The 19,061-nt window shown below is 35.7% G+C and overlaps 1 protein-coding gene across 2 annotated transcripts; it reads left to right on the top strand.

Moving 5' to 3' along the window:
* The first annotated feature begins 4,924 nt into the window (after positions 1–4,924).
* LOC110115113 (iron-sulfur assembly protein IscA-like 1, mitochondrial) lies at positions 4,925–17,418 on the top strand. 2 transcript variants are annotated; one of them, XM_020848251.2, is made up of 5 exons: positions 4,925–5,117; positions 5,260–5,356; positions 5,568–5,801; positions 16,802–16,922; positions 16,993–17,418. In XM_020848251.2, exons 3-5 carry the CDS (start codon positions 5,612–5,614, stop codon positions 17,093–17,095), a joined length of 414 nt encoding a protein of 137 aa, XP_020703910.1. In that variant the 5' UTR covers positions 4,925–5,117; positions 5,260–5,356; positions 5,568–5,611; the 3' UTR covers positions 17,096–17,418. The 2 variants fall into 2 exon arrangements, with proteins under 2 accessions (XP_020703910.1, XP_028553253.1); XM_028697420.1 differs by lacking the exon at positions 4,925–5,117 and having other exon boundaries at positions 5,233–5,356; positions 16,805–16,922.
* Positions 17,419–19,061: the final 1,643 nt, after the last annotated feature.

Genomic DNA, 19,061 nt, shown 5'->3' with positions numbered 1-19,061 from the left:
TATATATATATATATATATCAAAAAATTAGACGTTTTGATGAGCTGATTGTAAATAATGATATAAATCATACAATACAATTAGATTAGAAATTTGAACAACTAATTTCAACCCAATTTTACTCCATTGAGTGTGTGTGTGTGGATGTCACCAAACTAGCAAACATTTATATAGAACTTGACTCAAGGCATAAAAAAATACATAGATGAATGTTATAAATTATTTACAGCATAATCTATTCTACCCAATCTTGAGCCTTATTTTATCGTTGGATGGTGCATGATATTCATGAAATATTACTATACACATAAACAAATATATAATATAAAAAACTAAGAAACATAAAGCTGTGAGCCATAATATTTGTTATCATCAAAAATATAAACTAATGAGCTCAAGTTACAACAATCTCTCCCTTTTTGATGATGGAAAACTTTACTCGTTGAATTTACAAACTAAAAAAAAAATTCTCCTAATCTCACACCCACTAAGATAATTATATTAAAAGAAAGGTAAACATAATTTTTAATTATTATTATTATTATTTTAAATTTTGAAATAAGATAACAAAAACTACAAGATGAACAAACTCAATTACAAATACAACTAGCCAACTATGTTCTCCCCCCTTTGATATTATCAAAAAGATGAGAAAAAATCAAAGAAGGAATAAAACGGGACAAAGAAAAGAAACTAACAAACATACAGACCCTGATCAAATGGAGGTGGAGATGATGTATTAGAAGAATCAAGTAATTTCAATGAACTTTCTTAGAATGAGAAAGTTACCTCAATATACTTAAATTTCCAAGATGGGCAATTTAGTCTTTTATTATTAAATTGCTAAAGTTGATCTCCTATACAAATAATTAATATATGCTTTCAAGTTTCAGTAAGCACTTAAAAATTAGTACTCGAAAAACATCCCATTATTGAAACCCCATTTTATTAAACTTCTTTTTCTCAATATCTTTTTGTAAAACTCTATTATATGTAAGTAAAAATCCAATCAAATGAGGCCTAACTATTTTCCCCAATTTGAACCAAAAGTGGTGTAATTAAGCCTGATACATCATCAAAAAATTATCTTGATTGGGCACGAATCTTGAGTCAAAAACTTCCAAAACTAAATCTGGGATCATTCGAACTCTGATTTTAGCAAACTTGTAGTCGAACTAAACATCTCAAAAATATGAACCCAATGACACCAAATTCGACTCAATCCGAGCTCAAACGGGTCCAAATCATGGGCCCGAAGCACTGTTGGAAGGTTCAAACCACGATTTGGATTACCAAATGGTTTTCAAACGTGACATGCTTATGATCGAGTCAAATGGCTCAATGAGACAAATCCAATGAGCCCAAGATCACGAAATTCCGACATCATTAAGACCTTCAAATGTTTAGCAAATGGTCCACGATCAAGGGATTCAATATCGTCCGTCATCCAAACGACTCCCCATTTACCCTTGATCTTCCTCCTGAAATTACGAGATGTGCCAAGAGGGGGGTGAATTGGATATTTAAAAACTTCTTTAATGAAATGAAAACTCTTTTTATAACTTGATGCGGAAGCGAATTACAATCACAATGAAAAGATAAATTATCAATTTCACCCACCAATTAATCGCAATAAAAATGAATGCGAAAATAAAGTGTGAAAATAATAAAGGAAAGAACACACCGATTTATAGTGGTTGGATAAAATCATGACCTATGTCCACTCTCCGGAGGCACCCTCCGAGTATTACACTAAACCTTTAGTGATTCTACTTTAGCCCCCACAGCTAGGTGGAGAAGCCCTTACAAAATTACTTCCACCTTCCCCGGTGTGGTGAAGGAGCCGGGTCCTTTGACACCAAAGAGATCTTCTTCTTCTCAAAACTTCCCTCAAGACAAAACTTGAATCCGATGGTATTGAGGTACAAGCTCGCCGGAGCAACCATGTGAAATCTCCTTCACACTCCCTTGAAACCCCCTCCAAGGATCTTCTCCCTCTTTCAAACTCCACCCTTTCCTCTCTCTCTTTCTAGTTCTATATTCAAGTTTTCTCCAAAAAAAAATGAAGCTTCAATGGATGCCAAAATACTCTTACAAAGTCTCATAACAGTACTTAAATAAAGGGCTAAAAAAAAAAAAACCTCAATTCAATCGTCAAATATCGTACCATACGATCGCAAGATCGTCCAGTACGATGTGCAGAAATTGACATGTTAGTACTGTATGATGTTCAGTTAGTACTGTACAAATAGTTCAATTGCTTGTTCATACTATACGATGTCCAATACGATGTACTGTACGAATAGTTAAATAAAAATGCAGTTTGTTCACGACGAAGCATAGGATGGCCAAAATCATCTCTATTGATCGTACAATACGATCCAGTTCGTACCTTTAAGATTAAAACATCAAAATTAAGCCGTTTTGATTGACTAATCACAAGATTAAATTAGGTAATATTTTAAACATTGCATAGAACGATCATGTTCGTACAATACGATTAGAACAACTTTTCAAATTCAATTTTTTACCTAATTTAATGGACGTCGGTCTTTCTAATTATAACATATCGTCCAATATGATGTGGTGTTCATACTGTACGATTAGTTATATTTTTAAAATATTTTTTTAGGAAATAAAATATTTTAATTAATTTTTGTTACACCAGATCGTATAATATGATCCAGATCATACATTACGATTTACAGAAAATTAAAATATTTAAAAACATTTTTTGCTCCCCCTGTGAGTGTGCACGATCATCAATCTAACATACATCATTATAAGGCTTGACTCAAGAAATAAAAATAACAGACTCATTTAATATAACTAATTCTACACAATCTTGAGTCTTGAATCTTCAAAGAATGGTGCATGATGTACTTGAAATATTAGTCAACACACAAACAAATATGCACTGCAAACACTATGAGAGATAAAAGATTAATCAATATTATTTGTTATCATCAAAATCATAAACTCAAAAGTACGAGTTGCAACTCCTCCTATTTACGGGCAATGCCACTCTAAGAAATCTATAAATAAACCCCTCCTTTATCTTAAAAAGAAAAACCTAAGCCTAAGGAGAAAGAGAGAGATTGATGATCGCTCTTGCCTCCTCGACCACCGCCTGGAGTTCCGTCGGACCACCACCTGATGCCTGGAATTTTATCGGACCACCACTTGAGGCCCTAATCTCTGCCATACCACAACATGAGTTCTTAAGTTCTACCGGACAACCACTTAAGGCTGTGAGTTACGTCGGACCACCACTTGAGGCCCTAAGTTCAGCCGAAACACCACCTGACGCCCTGAGCTCTGCCAGACCACCACATAAGGCCATGAGTTCCACCGAACCACCACTTGAGACCTTGAGTTCAGCCAGACCACCAATTGAGGCCCTGAGTTCCACTTGACCACCAATTGAGGTCTTGAGTTTCGCCGGACCACCACTTGAGGCCCTAAGTTCTGCCAGACCACCACATGAATCCCTAAGCTCTATCGGACCACCACCTAAGGCTCTAAGTTTCGCCGAACCACCATGTGAGGCCATGAGTTCTACCAGACCACCACTTGAGGCCCTGAGTTTCGTCGGACCACCACTTGAGTCTCTGAGCTCTGCCAGACCACAACTTGAGGCCTTGAGTTCTGCCAGTCCACCATTTAAGGCCCTCAGTTCCATCTGACAATCACTTGAGGCCCTGAGCTCCGCCGGACCACCACCTGGGCCCAGACCTCTATCAGACCACCACGTGAGGCCCGGAGTTCTGCCCAAACTACCACCTGACGCCCAAAGTTCTACTAGACCACCACTTGATGCCTCGAGTACGCCTGGAGTTTTGCCAAACCATCCCTTGAAGCCTAGAGTTCCGTCAAACCACCATCTGATGCTGGATTTCCGCCAGACCACTGTCCAACACTGAAGTTCTGCCAAACCAACTCCAGGTTACTAACTAATGCCCAAATTTTTAAGTAATACCAAACTTCTGCCAGTCAACCAAGTGACGCTGGACTTTCATCCCCATTTGTCACTATATTTCAACCAAATGGTTAACATTTGTAATTTGATCGCCCTCAGGGACGAGTCAACCAATTGTAATCTATCCAAAAGCTAGTGGAATCATTTCAGACTGGGCGAGGTCCAATGGGTTTTCCCTTTCCAGGATTTCTAAGTAAAAACATCTTGTGTTATCTATGTGTGAGCTAGATATCCGTACAATATTAAAACACGATATTTTAACTCTATCGCTACATATATTCTAGCCCGCAATAAAGCCCAAACAAATTAGGCATGAGCCTGTCTTTGCTTTGCTTCTCTCTTCTCTATTTCTTAGTGTCTTTTTCGCCTCCTTATCCTTAGGGGATGTTTGGCAACAAGCAAGATTTAACATTAGTAGGATTTATTAAATCATGTAAATCCGAATTTAATAAGTCCTACTAAAGTTAAATCCTAAAAACTAATTGACAACATAAATGTTAAAATCAGTGACACTGTTCGGCAATGTAATGTAGGATTTAAGGTAAACTCAAATTTAATTTATATTTTTATACTTATTATGTTATTCAATTAAATTTAATTCATCATCAACAAATTATAATTATAAATAATATAATTAGAAGTTAATTTAATTATTAAATAACTATACTAACAATATAATTTAGAATATTAATTATCTAATTTAAGTAATAGTATAATTTAGAGATATTAACTAGCTTAATTATCTAATTATTATTATTATAAATATTAATAACTTAACTAATTATGTAACTAATATTATTATTTTGAATAGTTATTTAAAATATTAACTATCTAATTAATTATTTAATTACCATTTATATTATTAATTAATTAATTAATTATATTATATTATATAATAATTCCTATTAATTAAAATGCATAGATCAATTCCAACCTAATTACAGTTTCTTTCTCTTTCGATAGCCTCATTTCTACGTTTTACTTTTCTCTCATCTGTTTCTTCGTTGCTGTTCAACTTGAGAGGTAGCGTTTTGAACGAGTAGCTAAAACCTTCTTCGCCTCCTTCGACGACTTTCCTTCCAGTTCACCGTTCTTTTTGTTGGACCGGAAGTACCGACGGGAGCTCGCTCGGTGTGAAGGTAATTAGCTTTCTCCCTTTCGCGCGCATCTTCAGCCAAATCCCTTAAATCCACCGAACTCTAGGATTTAGTAAATCCGAGATTTTTGACAAATCCGGCTGCTTTTTAGCATAAATCCTGCATAAATCCTGTTGCCAAACAGCCCCTTAGACGACCTCCATTCCTGTCGGATCGGAAGTTGGGTCTGTTCGCCGGCCCCTTGGATCGGAAGGAACGACGGGAACTCGCTCGCTGCAAAGGTAATCTTCTTTCTCCCTTTCGCGTCTTCGTCCAAATAACGGCCGATTTATTCCGCCGTATGTTTGGCTGTATTGGATTTGCGCTAAATCATGCTCAAATCCTGCGTAAATCCTATTTCCAAACAGCCCGATTACTCGTTGCGAAGGTAGAGCGAAACGTGGGATTTAACTCGCTGTGAGATTTAACGGTTCCCTAAATCCTGTTTGGCAGTATAAAATCCTGTATCCAACCTGCCCCTTCCCTTGTCCACGGCGATGGCGTCTTCGATGCTGAAGGCGGCCGCAGAGAAGGCCATGCCGGCGGCGAGGAAGCAGGCTCTGACGCTGACGGATGCTGCTGCGGCGCGAATTCGCTATCTTCTCGATCTCCGGCAACGGCCGTTTCTCCGTCTCGGTGTCAAGGCTCGCGGATGCAATGGAATGTCTTACACTCTTAATTATGCGGGTTTGTCCTCTCCCTCTCTTCTCCCTTATCTGCTCTCCTAATTCTAGTTTATTGCCTGTTTTTTTTCTTTTTCTTTTAATTATGGAGATGTTTAAAAATAATATTTAAAGTTTGGTGCCTTGATCTATTCTTTTTGCATATGGCATTGCTCTAATCAGTTAAATATTTGAACTAAGTAAAAAGACAAAATATTATAGGAAATATTTTGAAGATAAAGGGCTTTGAAATTGTAGAACAAAGTTTTTGTCTATGGTATGCAATTTTAGTGATAATCACATAACTAAAATTTAATCGAATATTGTTAAAAGATAAAATAATACTCAAATGTGAAGCAAGTTTGATCTATTATATAAAAAAATGGGGATCTTGATGAGGATTTGATTTAGATAATCAAGGTTTGTGGTTAAAATAAAGAATTTTATCAGGAGTGCTATGGGTTAACAAAATATCATGGAAACTCAAAATTAAATTGTATAAAATTGCAATTAGTTGGCTATATTGTATGTACCTTAGTAGGCCTTTAAAGAAGTCATTGATAACATAGATGTAAACAACAACAACATCAAGTATTTATCCCAATATGTGGGGTCGATTACATGAGGCATTTTTCTTCATTGTGTCCTATTAACCATCAAGTTCTTATTTAAATCTAATAAAAAAGTAATTTCTAATTTATTCTAATCAATTCTTTTCAAGTCTTCCTCTACCTTTTTTAACATAGGTCAGAACTAATACATCTTCTCTCTTCATCGGGTCATTGCAATGCTGATATTTTATATGAACAATCCATCAAAAGGCAACTCTCTCTGAGCTACTCCAACCTTTTCACGTACATACTCATTTCACATCTTGTCTCTAAGAGTGAAGCCACTCATCCACCTAAGCATCCTCATCTCTATAACACTTCACTTAATTTTATGCGTCTTTTAGTGGCCAAGATTCTGTTCCATAAAGCATTACAAGTATCACCACCATCTTATAGATTTTTTTTTTTAAGTTTGAGGGGTACTTTTCTATAACACAATAGACCTGTCGCATTCCTTCACTTCAACCATCCAATTTAAGTTCTAATAATATCCCTATCTATTTCACCATCACATTGAACAATAGACCCGAGATATCTAAATTGTGTACTCTTTTTAATGACTTGATCACCCAAAATCACAATCTCCCCACTAGATCCATTGTTACTAAAATTATTCTCAATATATTTAATTTTAGATATACTCAAACAAAAACCCTTAGACTCTAAAGTTGACCTCTATAATTCAAGTTTTGCTTCAACTCTCTCTCTAATTTTATCAACAAGAAAAATATCATTGACAAAAGCATACATTAGGTTATATCCTCTTATAAATGTCTAGTAAAAATCTATGACTAAAACAATAGATATGAGCTTAAAGCTGATCCTTGATATAGTCCAAATAAAATAGAAAATCCTTGGTCAAATCACTTTGTGTTTGAATACAAGTAACTGCTCCTTTATACATATCCTTGACGACTTGAATATAAACATTATTAACTCCTTTCTTTTCTAAAACTCTCCACAACACATCTCTTGAAACTTTATCAAATGCTTCCTCTAAATTTATAAATATCATATGTATATTCTCTTTATTCTCTTTATACTTCTCCTTCAAACCCCTCAATAAGCGTACTACTTCCATAGTAGACCTGCACGATATGAATCCAAATTGATTTTGAGAAACATTAGTATCACGTCGTAACCTATGCTTAATTATTCTCTCCCATATTTTTAATTTATGACATAACTTAATTCCTCTATAATTCTCACACTCTTGTGCATCACTTTTATTCTAAAAAATAGGAACTAACATACTGCTCCACTTATTTGATATCTTTTTAGTTTTCAGAATAATATTAAAATGTTTAGTAAGCCAAGAAAAATTTTGATCTCTTAAGCATTTTTTGCACATCTATTGGAATATATCAAGTCTAATTGTTTTTTCACACTCATTTTATTTAAACCACTCTAATTTCAATTTTACTAATACGATAAAAAAATAAAATCTCTACTATCTTTTAGGGTGTTAAAGTTAATAAAGTTTATCGTATTCTCACAATCTTTATTGAAAAGCTTATCGAACTATCTTATTTGCCAATGTTGAATATCCTCTTTTAATAAAAGTGCTTTTTTATTATTATATAAATCATTAACAGTTAAATTTTTTGCGTCATATCTTACTTTCTTAAGCTCTTTATGGTGTCTATATCCTTCCAAATTTCCTAAGCTTTTATATCTAAACTAATTTTTATAACTAACTTTCTTATTTTTTATCTTTTCTTGTATATTTTAATTTTACCATGAATTATTTTTATTATTATAAGTTTTTTCTTTTTATTTAAGTACATAATTTGTAATATTTTTAATATCACTAACTAGTTTTTCTCACATTACATTATATTCATCATGCACAATCAAAATCTTCAGAGTTTGAATCTTACTCTGAAAAATATTTTATTTAGTGTTGAAATCCAGTCGTTCCCAATGCAAAGGATCCGACGGACACAGAGATCAATCCGTGGGATGCTCTCATGGATCACGCCATAATGAAGGAACAAATTTAGGAAGTATTTTATTAGAAATTTTATGTAATATATTATTTTTTCATTATAATATCTTGTATAGATCTATAAATAGGGAAGATAGTAATGAATAAAGCCAAGCTTTTCTTCTCAAATCTCTTATTAGTAACATGGTATGAGAGCCAACGGCCTTCATTGCCGTGGAAGAAAGATCACTGAAGAAGAAAAAAGAAGTAAATCGGAAGCCGCTTGCGGGAAGAGGTCTTACCGGAGCCTAGCGGAAGACGAACCCAAAGCCTCGACGCAAGAAGAAGCCTCTCGGGAGAAGATGGCTCTCGGACGCTCCTTTTAAGGTCTTTCTGTCTCGCTCGGATACGCCAGACAGATGAAGTTGTGCCGAAGACGAACCCTTGCTAACGGAGGAGCAAAGCAGCCTGCGCCCTAACCACTATTCGATCAGAGTCTTTTTAAAGACTCGGCTCGGTTCGGTTTATTAACGGTTCACCTCCAAAAAAAAAAAGCTCTTATCGGTCTTTATTGCCGACAACTAAAAAATAGGAGGGATTTTTTCAGGAAGCCTTCATTGCTATCCAAGATCACATAGATAGTATTTATTACTATTATCATGTTAGAAGTCCATTCCTCCCAGAGCATTGATCAAATCGAGGAGTTGGTGGTGCACCAAGGACGAGGTGACCTCCACAGCATGCAACCGTCCTATCGTCTAAATGGGAAGAAGTACCTAAAATGGTCTCAATTTATGAAGACCTATTTGAAAGGAAAAGGGAAAATACACCACCTCTTTGAAGGAGGACCAAAAGAAGATCCTAAATTCGGGGCGTGGGATGAAGCAGACTCCATGATTATGTCATGGTTGTGAAATTCCATTACTCTGAAAATTAGCGATACATTTATGTTCCTTTCAACTGCAAAGGATATCTGGGATGCTGCCAGACAGACCTTCTCCCAAGCCCGTGATGCGGCTTAATTATTTGAAATTAAAGTCAAAGTTGGAAGCACAAAGCAGGGTAGTAAGACCGTGGCAGAGTATGCCACTCTTCTACAAAATTTATGGCAAGAACTTGATCACTATAGATGCATAGAAACTAGATGTCCGGAAGATGCTGCGATCCTAAAGAACTTTATTGAAAAAGATAGAGTTTATGATTTTCTTGTAGAACTAAATGCAAAATTTGACCAAGTTAGAGTCTAGATCCTCTGTAAAGAGGAGTCTCCATCACTCAATGAAACTATTTTTCTCATCCGCGCAGAAGAAAGCCGACGAGGAGTGATGTGAGAACCAAAGGTCGTGTAAAGTTCAGCAATGGTGATGAACAAAGAATCGTCATGAAAGGAGAAAGGTAAAGATTCTTCAAAATTCAAAGACAATGACTCATTTTGGTGCAGTTATTGCAAAAGGTCTAGACACACAAAGGAAACATGTTAAAAAATACATGGAAAACCCCCCAGCAAGGAGTGAAATCAAAGAGGTGAAACAAGAAGCATGTCGCATGCCAACAACACTACAAGTCAGCCAACCCCAGAAGCATAGTCCAGCCTTGGAGAATTCAATAAAGAAGATATTGATAAACTGAAACGACTCCTGGTATCTCTTGAAAAATCAAATACATCTTCTTCACTTGCACTCTCATGTAAGAATCCAATTTTTATTAGTTTAAGTGCTTCTAGAAATCATTTAAAGGAATTATGTATCATTGATTCAGGAGCCACAAATCATATGACCCGCTCTCCTACACACTTCGTTAACTATACTCCTTGCCCAAACAACAAGAAAATCATCACTGTTGATGGTTCTCTTACCACGGTAGCAGGCCAATGAGACATAAGATTATCTCCCTCACTCACCCTAAAAAATATGCTCCACGTACCACAATTATCCAAAAACCTGATATCAATACAAAAACTTACCAATGACCATAATTGTCAAGCCTTATTTAACCCTACTTATTGCTTATTTCAAGACCAGAGATCGGGGAAGAATATTGGACTTACTAAGGAGAAAACAGGATTGTACTACTTGGAAGAATCAAACCAATATAAAAATAACTGCTCTTTGTTATCCCTAGTTGATAATAATTCTTCTATTTGGCTTCATCATTATAGGTTAGGACACCCATCTTTTGATGTCCTAAAACATATGTATCCATAACTCTTTCAGAAATTAGAAAATGAAAATTTTCATTGTGAAACCTGTGAGTTGGCTAAACATAAAAGAACCTCCTTCTCAAACAAAAGTGAGAGATGTGATACTCCTTTCTATCTTATTTATAGTGATATATGGGACCCTAAAAAATCCCCAATATCTCTGGGGCATGCTGGTTTGTGTCATTCATTGATAATTGCACTAGAGTCTCTTGGATTTATACCTCCTTAAAAATAAATATGACGTTAGTACCATTCTTCCCATCTTTCATACAATGATCAAAAACCAATTCGGGGTAAAAATAAGGAGATTTCGCTCCGATAATGCTAAAGATTATTTCAACCAAACCATTTCCTCCTACTTCCAGAGTGAAGGGATCATCCATGAGTCCTCATGTGTTCACACCCCACAATAAAATGGGGTTGCAGAAAGAAAAAATGGTCACCTTTTAGCCTCCACACGAGCTTTCTTATTTCACTACAATACACTCAAATCTTATTAGGGGGAAGCCCTTCTAACTGCAACTTATCTAATAAACAGACTACCTTCAACTACCTTAGGACTCAAAATTCCGATGTAGATTTTGTCCTTCTTTTAACCCGAGTTCCGAAGCCATCATAATCTTACACCAAGAATCTTTGGGTGCACTGCCTACGTTCATATTCATAGCCATGATAGAGAGAAACTAGATCCACGAGTACTCAAATGCATTTTTATTTGTTATTCAACTATCCAAAAAGGTTATAAGTGTTATCATCCACCCACAAGAAAAATCCTTGTCTCTATTGATGTTACTTTTAATGAACAAAATTTCTATTTTTTAAAATCTCATCTTCAGGGGGAGATTGAACTTCAGGAAGATGAGAAAAATGAACTAGCACCTCTTGACCTTCCACCTCAAACCAATCCACCTGAAACCCATAACAGGGAAAACTATGACAAAGCTAACACTAGATTTGGGAAGGTTTACTCCAAGCGTATAAGCTCAAGTTGTGCTCCAAAACAGATCCAAGAATCTGAACTATCTCCCGAAATAAGGTAAACTCACCACCTCCCTTATACCCTATAACCAACTCTATATCCTTCAACAACTTCTCAACCTCACACAAAAATTTCTTGGTTACATTAGAAGATATCCAAATTCCTAAAGATATTTCTGAGGCCTTATCTGATAGAAATTGAATAAATGCCATGAGAGATGAAATGCAGACCATAGAAAAGAACAATACATGGGAGATCGTCAATCTTTTAATAGGAAAAAAATCAGTTGGCTACAAATGGGTGTTCTCAGTAAAATACAAAGCTGATGGCACACTTGAAAGGTATAAGACAAGACTGGTGGCAAAAAGGGTACACATAAACATATGGTATTGACTACTAAGAAGCTTTTGCACCCGTAGCCAAGATGAATATGGTCAGAATACTACTCTCACTAGCAGCCAAGTACAATTGGCATCTGGAGCAATTGGATGTGAAAAATGCATTCCTACATGGGGATTTGGAGGAAGAGATATTTATAAAAATACCACCGGGGTTTAAGGAAGAAACTGGAGGTAACAGAGTGTGTATACTAAAAAAGGCTCTATATGGGCTCAAACAATCACCAAGGGTCTGGTTTAGAAGATTCTCTAAATTCATGCTCCTTAATAGGTACCGACAGAGTCAAGGGGATCATACATTATTCTTTAAACATTCAAACTCAGGGGGAGCCACAATTTTATTCGTATATGTTGATGATATTATCTTGACTGGAAATAACGAAGAGGAGAAAGTTAGTTTAAGAAAAATTCTTACTAAGAAATTTGACATCAAAAAACTTGATAGACTAAAATATTTTCTCGGAATTGAAGTAGCTCACTCCAGCAAAGGAATATTTATTTCACAACAAAAATATATCAAATATCTTTTGAAAGAACAGGTAAAGTAGCTTATAAACCAGCACCGACACCAGTTGAACATAATCTTAAACTTGGGGAAGCTAGAGAAGATCCAGATGTGGATAAAGGAGCCTACCAAAGACTTGTAGGAAAATTGATTTACCTTTCCCACACTAGACCAGATATAGTATTTGTTGTAAGCATGATCAGTCAGTTTATGCAGAATCCAAAGCAGGTTCAAGTGCAAGCAGTTGACAGGATATTACACTACCTCAAAGGAAACCCAGGAAAAGGGATTCTCTTCAAGAGAGATCGCAGAATAACCCTAGAAGTATACACGAATGCTGACTATGCGGGATCACCTGTTGACAAAAGATCTACCTCTAGATGCTGCACATTTCTTGGGGAGAACCTAGTTACATGGAGAAGCAAGAAACAGAATGTGGTGGCAAGATTCAGTACAGAAGCAGAATATCGAGCTATGGCCTTGCAAATATGTGAGCTACGATGGATCAAAATAATCTTAAAAGACTTAAAGATTAAGTGGGATGAGCCCATGAAGCTACATTGTGACAACAAATTAGCAATCAGCATAGCCCACAATCCAATCCAGCATGACAGGACCAAGCACATAGAAGTGGACAGACATTTCATTAAAGAAAAACTAGACAGTGGTCTAGTAAGTGCCAACCATGTATCATCAAAGGATCAACTCGCAGATATCCTTACCAAAGGATTGGACAGTTCTGTATTTCTCAGAATGATTGACAGGCTGGGAATGACAGTCCATATTTCCCAGCTTGAGGGGGAGTGTTGAAATCCAACCATTCCCAGTGCAAAGGATCCGACAGACATAAAGATCAATCCTTGGGATGCTCTCATGGATCACGCCATATTGAAATCTAGCCGTTCCTAGTGCAAAGGATCCGACGGACACAGAGATCAATCCGTGGGATGCTCTCATGGATCACGCTATAATGAAGGAACGAATTTAGGAAAGATTTTATTAGAAATTTTATGTAATATATTATTTCCTCATTAAGATATCTTGTATAGATCTATAAATAGGGAAGATAGTAATGAATAAAGTCAAGTTTTTCTTCTCAAATCTCTTATTAGTAACATTTAAAATTCTTCAAATGCTCCCATCTAATCTTAGGAGAATATTTTACTTTATTTTTCATATTCCATCCCTTCATATTAAAGTCAAAACTAATAAATGATATTGAATACATAAACATTTATTCAGAATGACTTTATAATTTATGTTGAATGTAAATAAAAAATAAAAATAATAAGATGGATGTTTGACCAAAAAAAAAAAAGAAAGGAATAATCATATATAAAGGGCAGTTGAAGTGTTGAACTAATATCCATTGAAAGATATGGTATGTGAAAATAAACTTTGGTGAGCATTAAGATGGTTGCGGAGATTGTAAGGTGATTTAGAAGAGAGTTTCATCGCGCAATATAGAATAATAGTTATGAATGTATACTTAAAGAGTATAAGAAAACGACTGGTATTGCCTCTTCTTTGAGGCAAAAGAGTGTTTTTTTTTTAATTTGATGCTTAGAGCACCCTTCAAATCTTGACCACCAACTGCTCACTTGGGGAATAGCTGCGGTTTTGATGATGAAATAGACAAATATGCTTTTGGATATACAAATGCCTTTCATTTGTTTGAAATTTGGTGCATTCAGTCTAGAGAGGAAGCTCCAACAGTCAGACAGATGTTGTATTATATGTGTGATGGTTATTACTACAATCACAATTAGTTGGAATAAGGCTAATAATAATGATGATGTTGATGATGATATATATATTTCTGAGCTCAACAAAATTTTCCCCTAAGAATCTAGACAATATTTTATACAGATGTACAGAGATGTATCGTGTACAGTAAAAAAATATTATCAAGAAACTAGTGTACTTTTTTATTCCAGGGCTAAACCCTAAATTTTTTTTTGGGTACTCCGATAGGCTTTTTCTTAAATTTACCTTTGACATTTTTACCTTGGATAGGGATAAGAATTAGTGTTTAGATATGCAAGTGTATGATATTTATTGATATAGAAAAAAGCATATGATAAAGTTTCAAGAGAAGTGCTATGGAGAGTTCTTGAAAAGAAAGGAGTTAATAACGTGTATATTCAAATCATTAAAGATATGTATGCAGGAGCTATTACTTGTGTTCAAACACAAGGTGGTTTGACCAAGTATTTCCCTATTTTGGTTGGGTTACATCAAGGATCAGCCTTAAGCCCATATCTTTTTGCTTTATTCATGGATGTTCTCACTAGACATTTGCAAGAGGATGTACCTTGGTGTATGCTTTTTGCTGATGATATTCTTCTTGTTGATAAGACTAGAGAGGCAGTTGAAGGTAAACTTGAATTATAGAGATCAAATTTAGAGTCTAAAGGTTTTCGCTTGAGTAGATCTAAAATGGAATATATGGAGTGTAATTTTAGTAGTAATAGACCTAGTGAGGGGATTGTGACTTTGGGCGATCAAGTCATTAATAAGAGTACACGTTTTAGATATCTTGGATCTATTGTGTTCAGAGTGATGGTGAAATATATGGGGATATTATTAGCAAAATTCAAGTTGGATGGTTGAAGTGGAGGAATGCATTGGGCTTGTTGTGTGATAGGAAAGTACCCCTCAAACTTAAAGAAAAATTCTATAAGATGGTGGTGAGGCCTGCAATGCTTTATGGTGCTGAATGTTGGCCATTAAAAGAGAAGCATAATACTAAGTTAAGTGTGGCAGAGATGTGGCAAAGATGAGGATGCTCAGGTTGATGAGTGGCTTTACCCTTAGAGATAGGATACGAAATGAGCATATACATGAAAAGGTTGGAGTAGCTCCAGTAGAAGATAAGATTAGAGAGAGTCGCCTTAGATGGTTTGGTCACATAAAACTGCGGCCTTCCGATGACCCGGTTAGTAGAGTAGAGGTATTACATTTGACTTATGTTAAAAAAGGTAGAGGTAGACCTAAAAAGACTTGGTTAGAAAATATTAGGAATGACCTTTCTTTATTAGATTTAAATGAGAATTTGACTTTTAATAGGATCTAATGGAGAAAAAAGATTCATGTAGCCGACCCCACTTAGTGGGATAAAGGCTTGATGATGATGTTGTTGTTGTTGTAGGATAGGGAATTTTGGTGGCACATTGGGCTATGATGAAGCTTTCATGGGATCTGGAGCTTGTCATGTGCCCGCATTGTGAGTAATTTAAAGTTAATATTGGGATGATTGCCTTATGAACAACTACGGAAGCATATTAGTTCCTTGGCCAAGTTGAACAGAGTGATTGTTGCTGAGGGCTTATATTTTTTTGTCTTTTACTTAGCGTTCTTTTGATAGAGTTTTCTATTAATAAAAGTTATCGTGAAAGAAAACATAGTAACATAAATAAGATACCGGAATTATAATGTAGGATTCCATCAAACTTTCGTGACTTTAGGACTTATAATCAAGGTTTTGAAAACCGGTCCGGACCGGCCGGTTCAACCGGTTCGACCGTGAACCGGTCTGGTGGCCGGTCCGATCCAGCATCAGAACCGGCTCTGCATAGAACCAGATCAAACCGGATTGAACCGGCGGTTCAACCGTTGAACCGGTCCGAGTGATATTTATATGTATAAAATTTTATTATATATTTTAAAATTTTCTAAATATTATTAAATGCTCATATACTTATATTATATGATTTTTATGTTATTAATTTTTAATAATATTATTATTTATTACGTCATCCGGTTCGACCCCGGTTCAACCAATCGAACCGGTCAAACCGTGAACCTCTCCCTCTTCCGGTTCGTTGTCCGGTTCGATTTTCACAACCTTGCTTATAATACGTGCAACTCGAAAAGAACAAATTGGTTTTTTCTGAAACATTGGGAGCTGAGTCACATTTTAAAAATTTACTGGGCTAAGAGAATTTTTGGCCAGAAAATAAGAACTAATTGCAATTTAAGTAAACATTCCAATGTTGGTGTTGCTGAAGTCATTTCATTTTATTGTTAACTGGAATGATTACTTTTGCTCATTTAAACTGATTTAACCCTTTCTATTTGTTTATAATCAAATATACACAGTAAGGGAAAGATTAAACATTTTTAGTTAAGAACGACTTGGTTACAAAATATTAAAAATGATCATTCTTTATTAGATTTAAATGAGAAATAGATTCTTAATATGACATAACGGAAAAAAAATGATTCATGCAGCCAACCCCACTTAGTAGGATAAAGGCTTGATTTTGTTATGGTAACGACCTTCGAGGTACAAATGAAACTTGGTTTTCTCTGTTTTCATACTCTCAGATGCCTGCATTACATAAATTCTAGTTAAACTAGGAATGCTTTTGCTAAAATCAGCTGCCTGTTACATTGCTTCCAGCAGATGACAAAGGAAAATTTGATGAGCTTGTTGAGGATAAGGGTGTCAAGATATTGATTGATCCTAAAGCTCTGATGCATGTCATCGGAACCAAGATGGATTTTGTGGATGATACATTGAAGTAGGTTTATATTTCTTTTTGGTATTGAATTTACCTTTCCTTTTCTGACCAAATTGATGTTAACTTGCAGGTCTGAATTTGTATTTGTAAATCCAAACTCAAAAGGACAGTGTGGTTGTGGTGAATCCTTTGTGACAAACAGTTCTAAGAATACAAAATCAGGTAATTCTTAAGTGTTCTCACGGAACATAAGGATAAAATTGATTTCTTCCTAAATCTCAGCTTATGCAGCGGTTAACTAGCACTTTAGAATTCTCCTAAATGCAGTGTTACTAAACCAAATTTTTTTCTTTTTTTTTTCCTCGTAAGTTAACCATGTCAGCATATAATGTAATTGCATATTCTCCATTCTTACAGGAGCTGTAGAACTTTCTGGATCAGTTATATGAATTATTTTGTCATTATGTTGAATAAATGGCATATTTTAATGCGCTTTTTTTTGTACAGTTGATCTTATTTCATATTAATAAAATATATCCCAAGTAGAATTGCATGATTTTCTTAGTAGTCTCTAACTAATATTGATTTATGTGGTTTTCTTTTCTTTTTATTTCTCACTATTTATGAATGGATTTTGGAGAACTGATAGATTAATGTTTTGTTTGAGATAGTTTTATTACTCCTTAAAGTAACTTTCTAATAAAAAAATTAATTTCTTACTAAAAAGCTGATTTAAGAAGCATTAAGAAAGCTATCCCAAACTAAACCTAATAGTGATGATCCGAGCTATAATTTGATATGCTGTTGTGGCTAAACTTAAGGTCTTGAGATAAGACAAGACAAATACAGCTTTGATAGCATTGGAGAGACAAGCAGAACAGAGCTGTAGGCAAGGCAAATATTGTATTTCCATAAGCATTAACTACAGCAGCATACGTCTGCCATAAATATAGCAAAAGAGATGCGTAAAGTAATCAAACGGTTGTAAAAAAATGGGTTTGTTACAAGTATATGGCTGAGATTAAAGGAATTGCTGGCATGACAAAGAATCAGTCGAGTGGAGCAGATCTGTCACGTTGGGTGCCTGAGTCCGGAGTAGTGGTGTGTTAGTAGCTTTATCAATGAGGAATTTAACTTTCTTTTATTTACTCACCGTTACTTGTTCGGGTGGTGAAGAGACGGCCGGAAAAAGTCTAGGTCCCTGGTTCGAATCCTTTGGCAAGCAGTGAAAGCTTTAAGTGTTGTCCCGTGTAAATTGGTGTGGGTTGCATGCTAGGTCGACTGGGGTTTTCACTGGCCTAAATACAGTGCTTCATTGTCACACAAAAAAAAAAAAAAACTTTATTTTTTTTTACATATAGCCGATTATGGCCCAAAAAGCAAGAAATTCGAAATGATACTGAAATAATAACTAATTGGTTTGCCTTCTTTTTCAACAAGCTTTGACCTTAGCTAGCCGTTCATAAAATCTTCTCCTCAGCGGGGAGATAACTGACAACAAGCGTAGTTAGATAGCAGGCTTTTGCAGAATCATTGATGCTACTATGAATCAAAGATTTGAGCAAGAGACAAATTACCAGACGAAATAATCAGCGAAGTGGCTTTTGATATAATGAACATAGCTAGTAATTTACAAAGAAAAAATGTTGCTTACTCGATGAAATTGAACGCTTGTCAATGAAGAGGGGTTTCGAGCAGAACTCAATGAAATTTGCTTGACCAAGACTCTGGTTCAAGACGTAACTACGAAATCTTTTTAGAGCTCTTGATGTAAATAGAATGAAGGGTTATTTAGTTGGCTAAAAAAGCAGTGTAAAGTTTAAAGATGGTTGCCGGTGGTGAGTGATAGCGGCCAGCAATAGCTGGTAGATGGGTGGGGTGATGGCTAGTAGAGGATGGTGCAACAGTTGATGTCAGTGGTGGCCGATGGATGGTGCGGTGGTGATGAGTGGAGACAACTGTCAGCGGTTAAGGTGGCAGCTAGCATTGGTGGTGGTTGATGGCGACGGTTGGTGGTGGTGGTGTCTAACAGTGGTGTGATCGACGGGTGATGGCGGCTTTCTTGGTTGGATGCTTCCTATTCAGTGGTAGTCTAGGTAGTGGTCAAGTACAACCTCTGTATCATGTTTTTTTTTTGGGGGGAAATTCCTCTGTATCATGTAAGAGCGAGAAAGGGATATGAACTGTTACTGTTGATGC

Source organism: Dendrobium catenatum, unplaced genomic scaffold, assembly GCF_001605985.2.
Source record: "Dendrobium catenatum unplaced genomic scaffold, ASM160598v2 fragScaff_scaffold_926, whole genome shotgun sequence".
NCBI lineage: Eukaryota > Viridiplantae > Streptophyta > Magnoliopsida > Asparagales > Orchidaceae > Dendrobium > Dendrobium catenatum.
Note: the sequence above shows the minus strand (reverse complement) of the source record. Positions and strands in the feature narration are given on the sequence as shown.

Bases quoted from the DNA above. Each gene is read 5' to 3' on its own strand.
- LOC110115113 (XM_020848251.2), top strand. From the start codon at position 5,612: ATGGCGTCTTCGATGCTGAAGGCGGCCGCAGAGAAGGCCATGCCGGCG. The intron at 5,802-16,801 runs GTTTGTCCTCTC...CATTGCTTCCAG, and splicing joins TTACACTCTTAATTATGCGG to CAGATGACAAAGGAAAATTT. The intron at 16,923-16,992 runs GTAGGTTTATAT...GTTAACTTGCAG, and splicing joins TTTGTGGATGATACATTGAA to GTCTGAATTTGTATTTGTAA.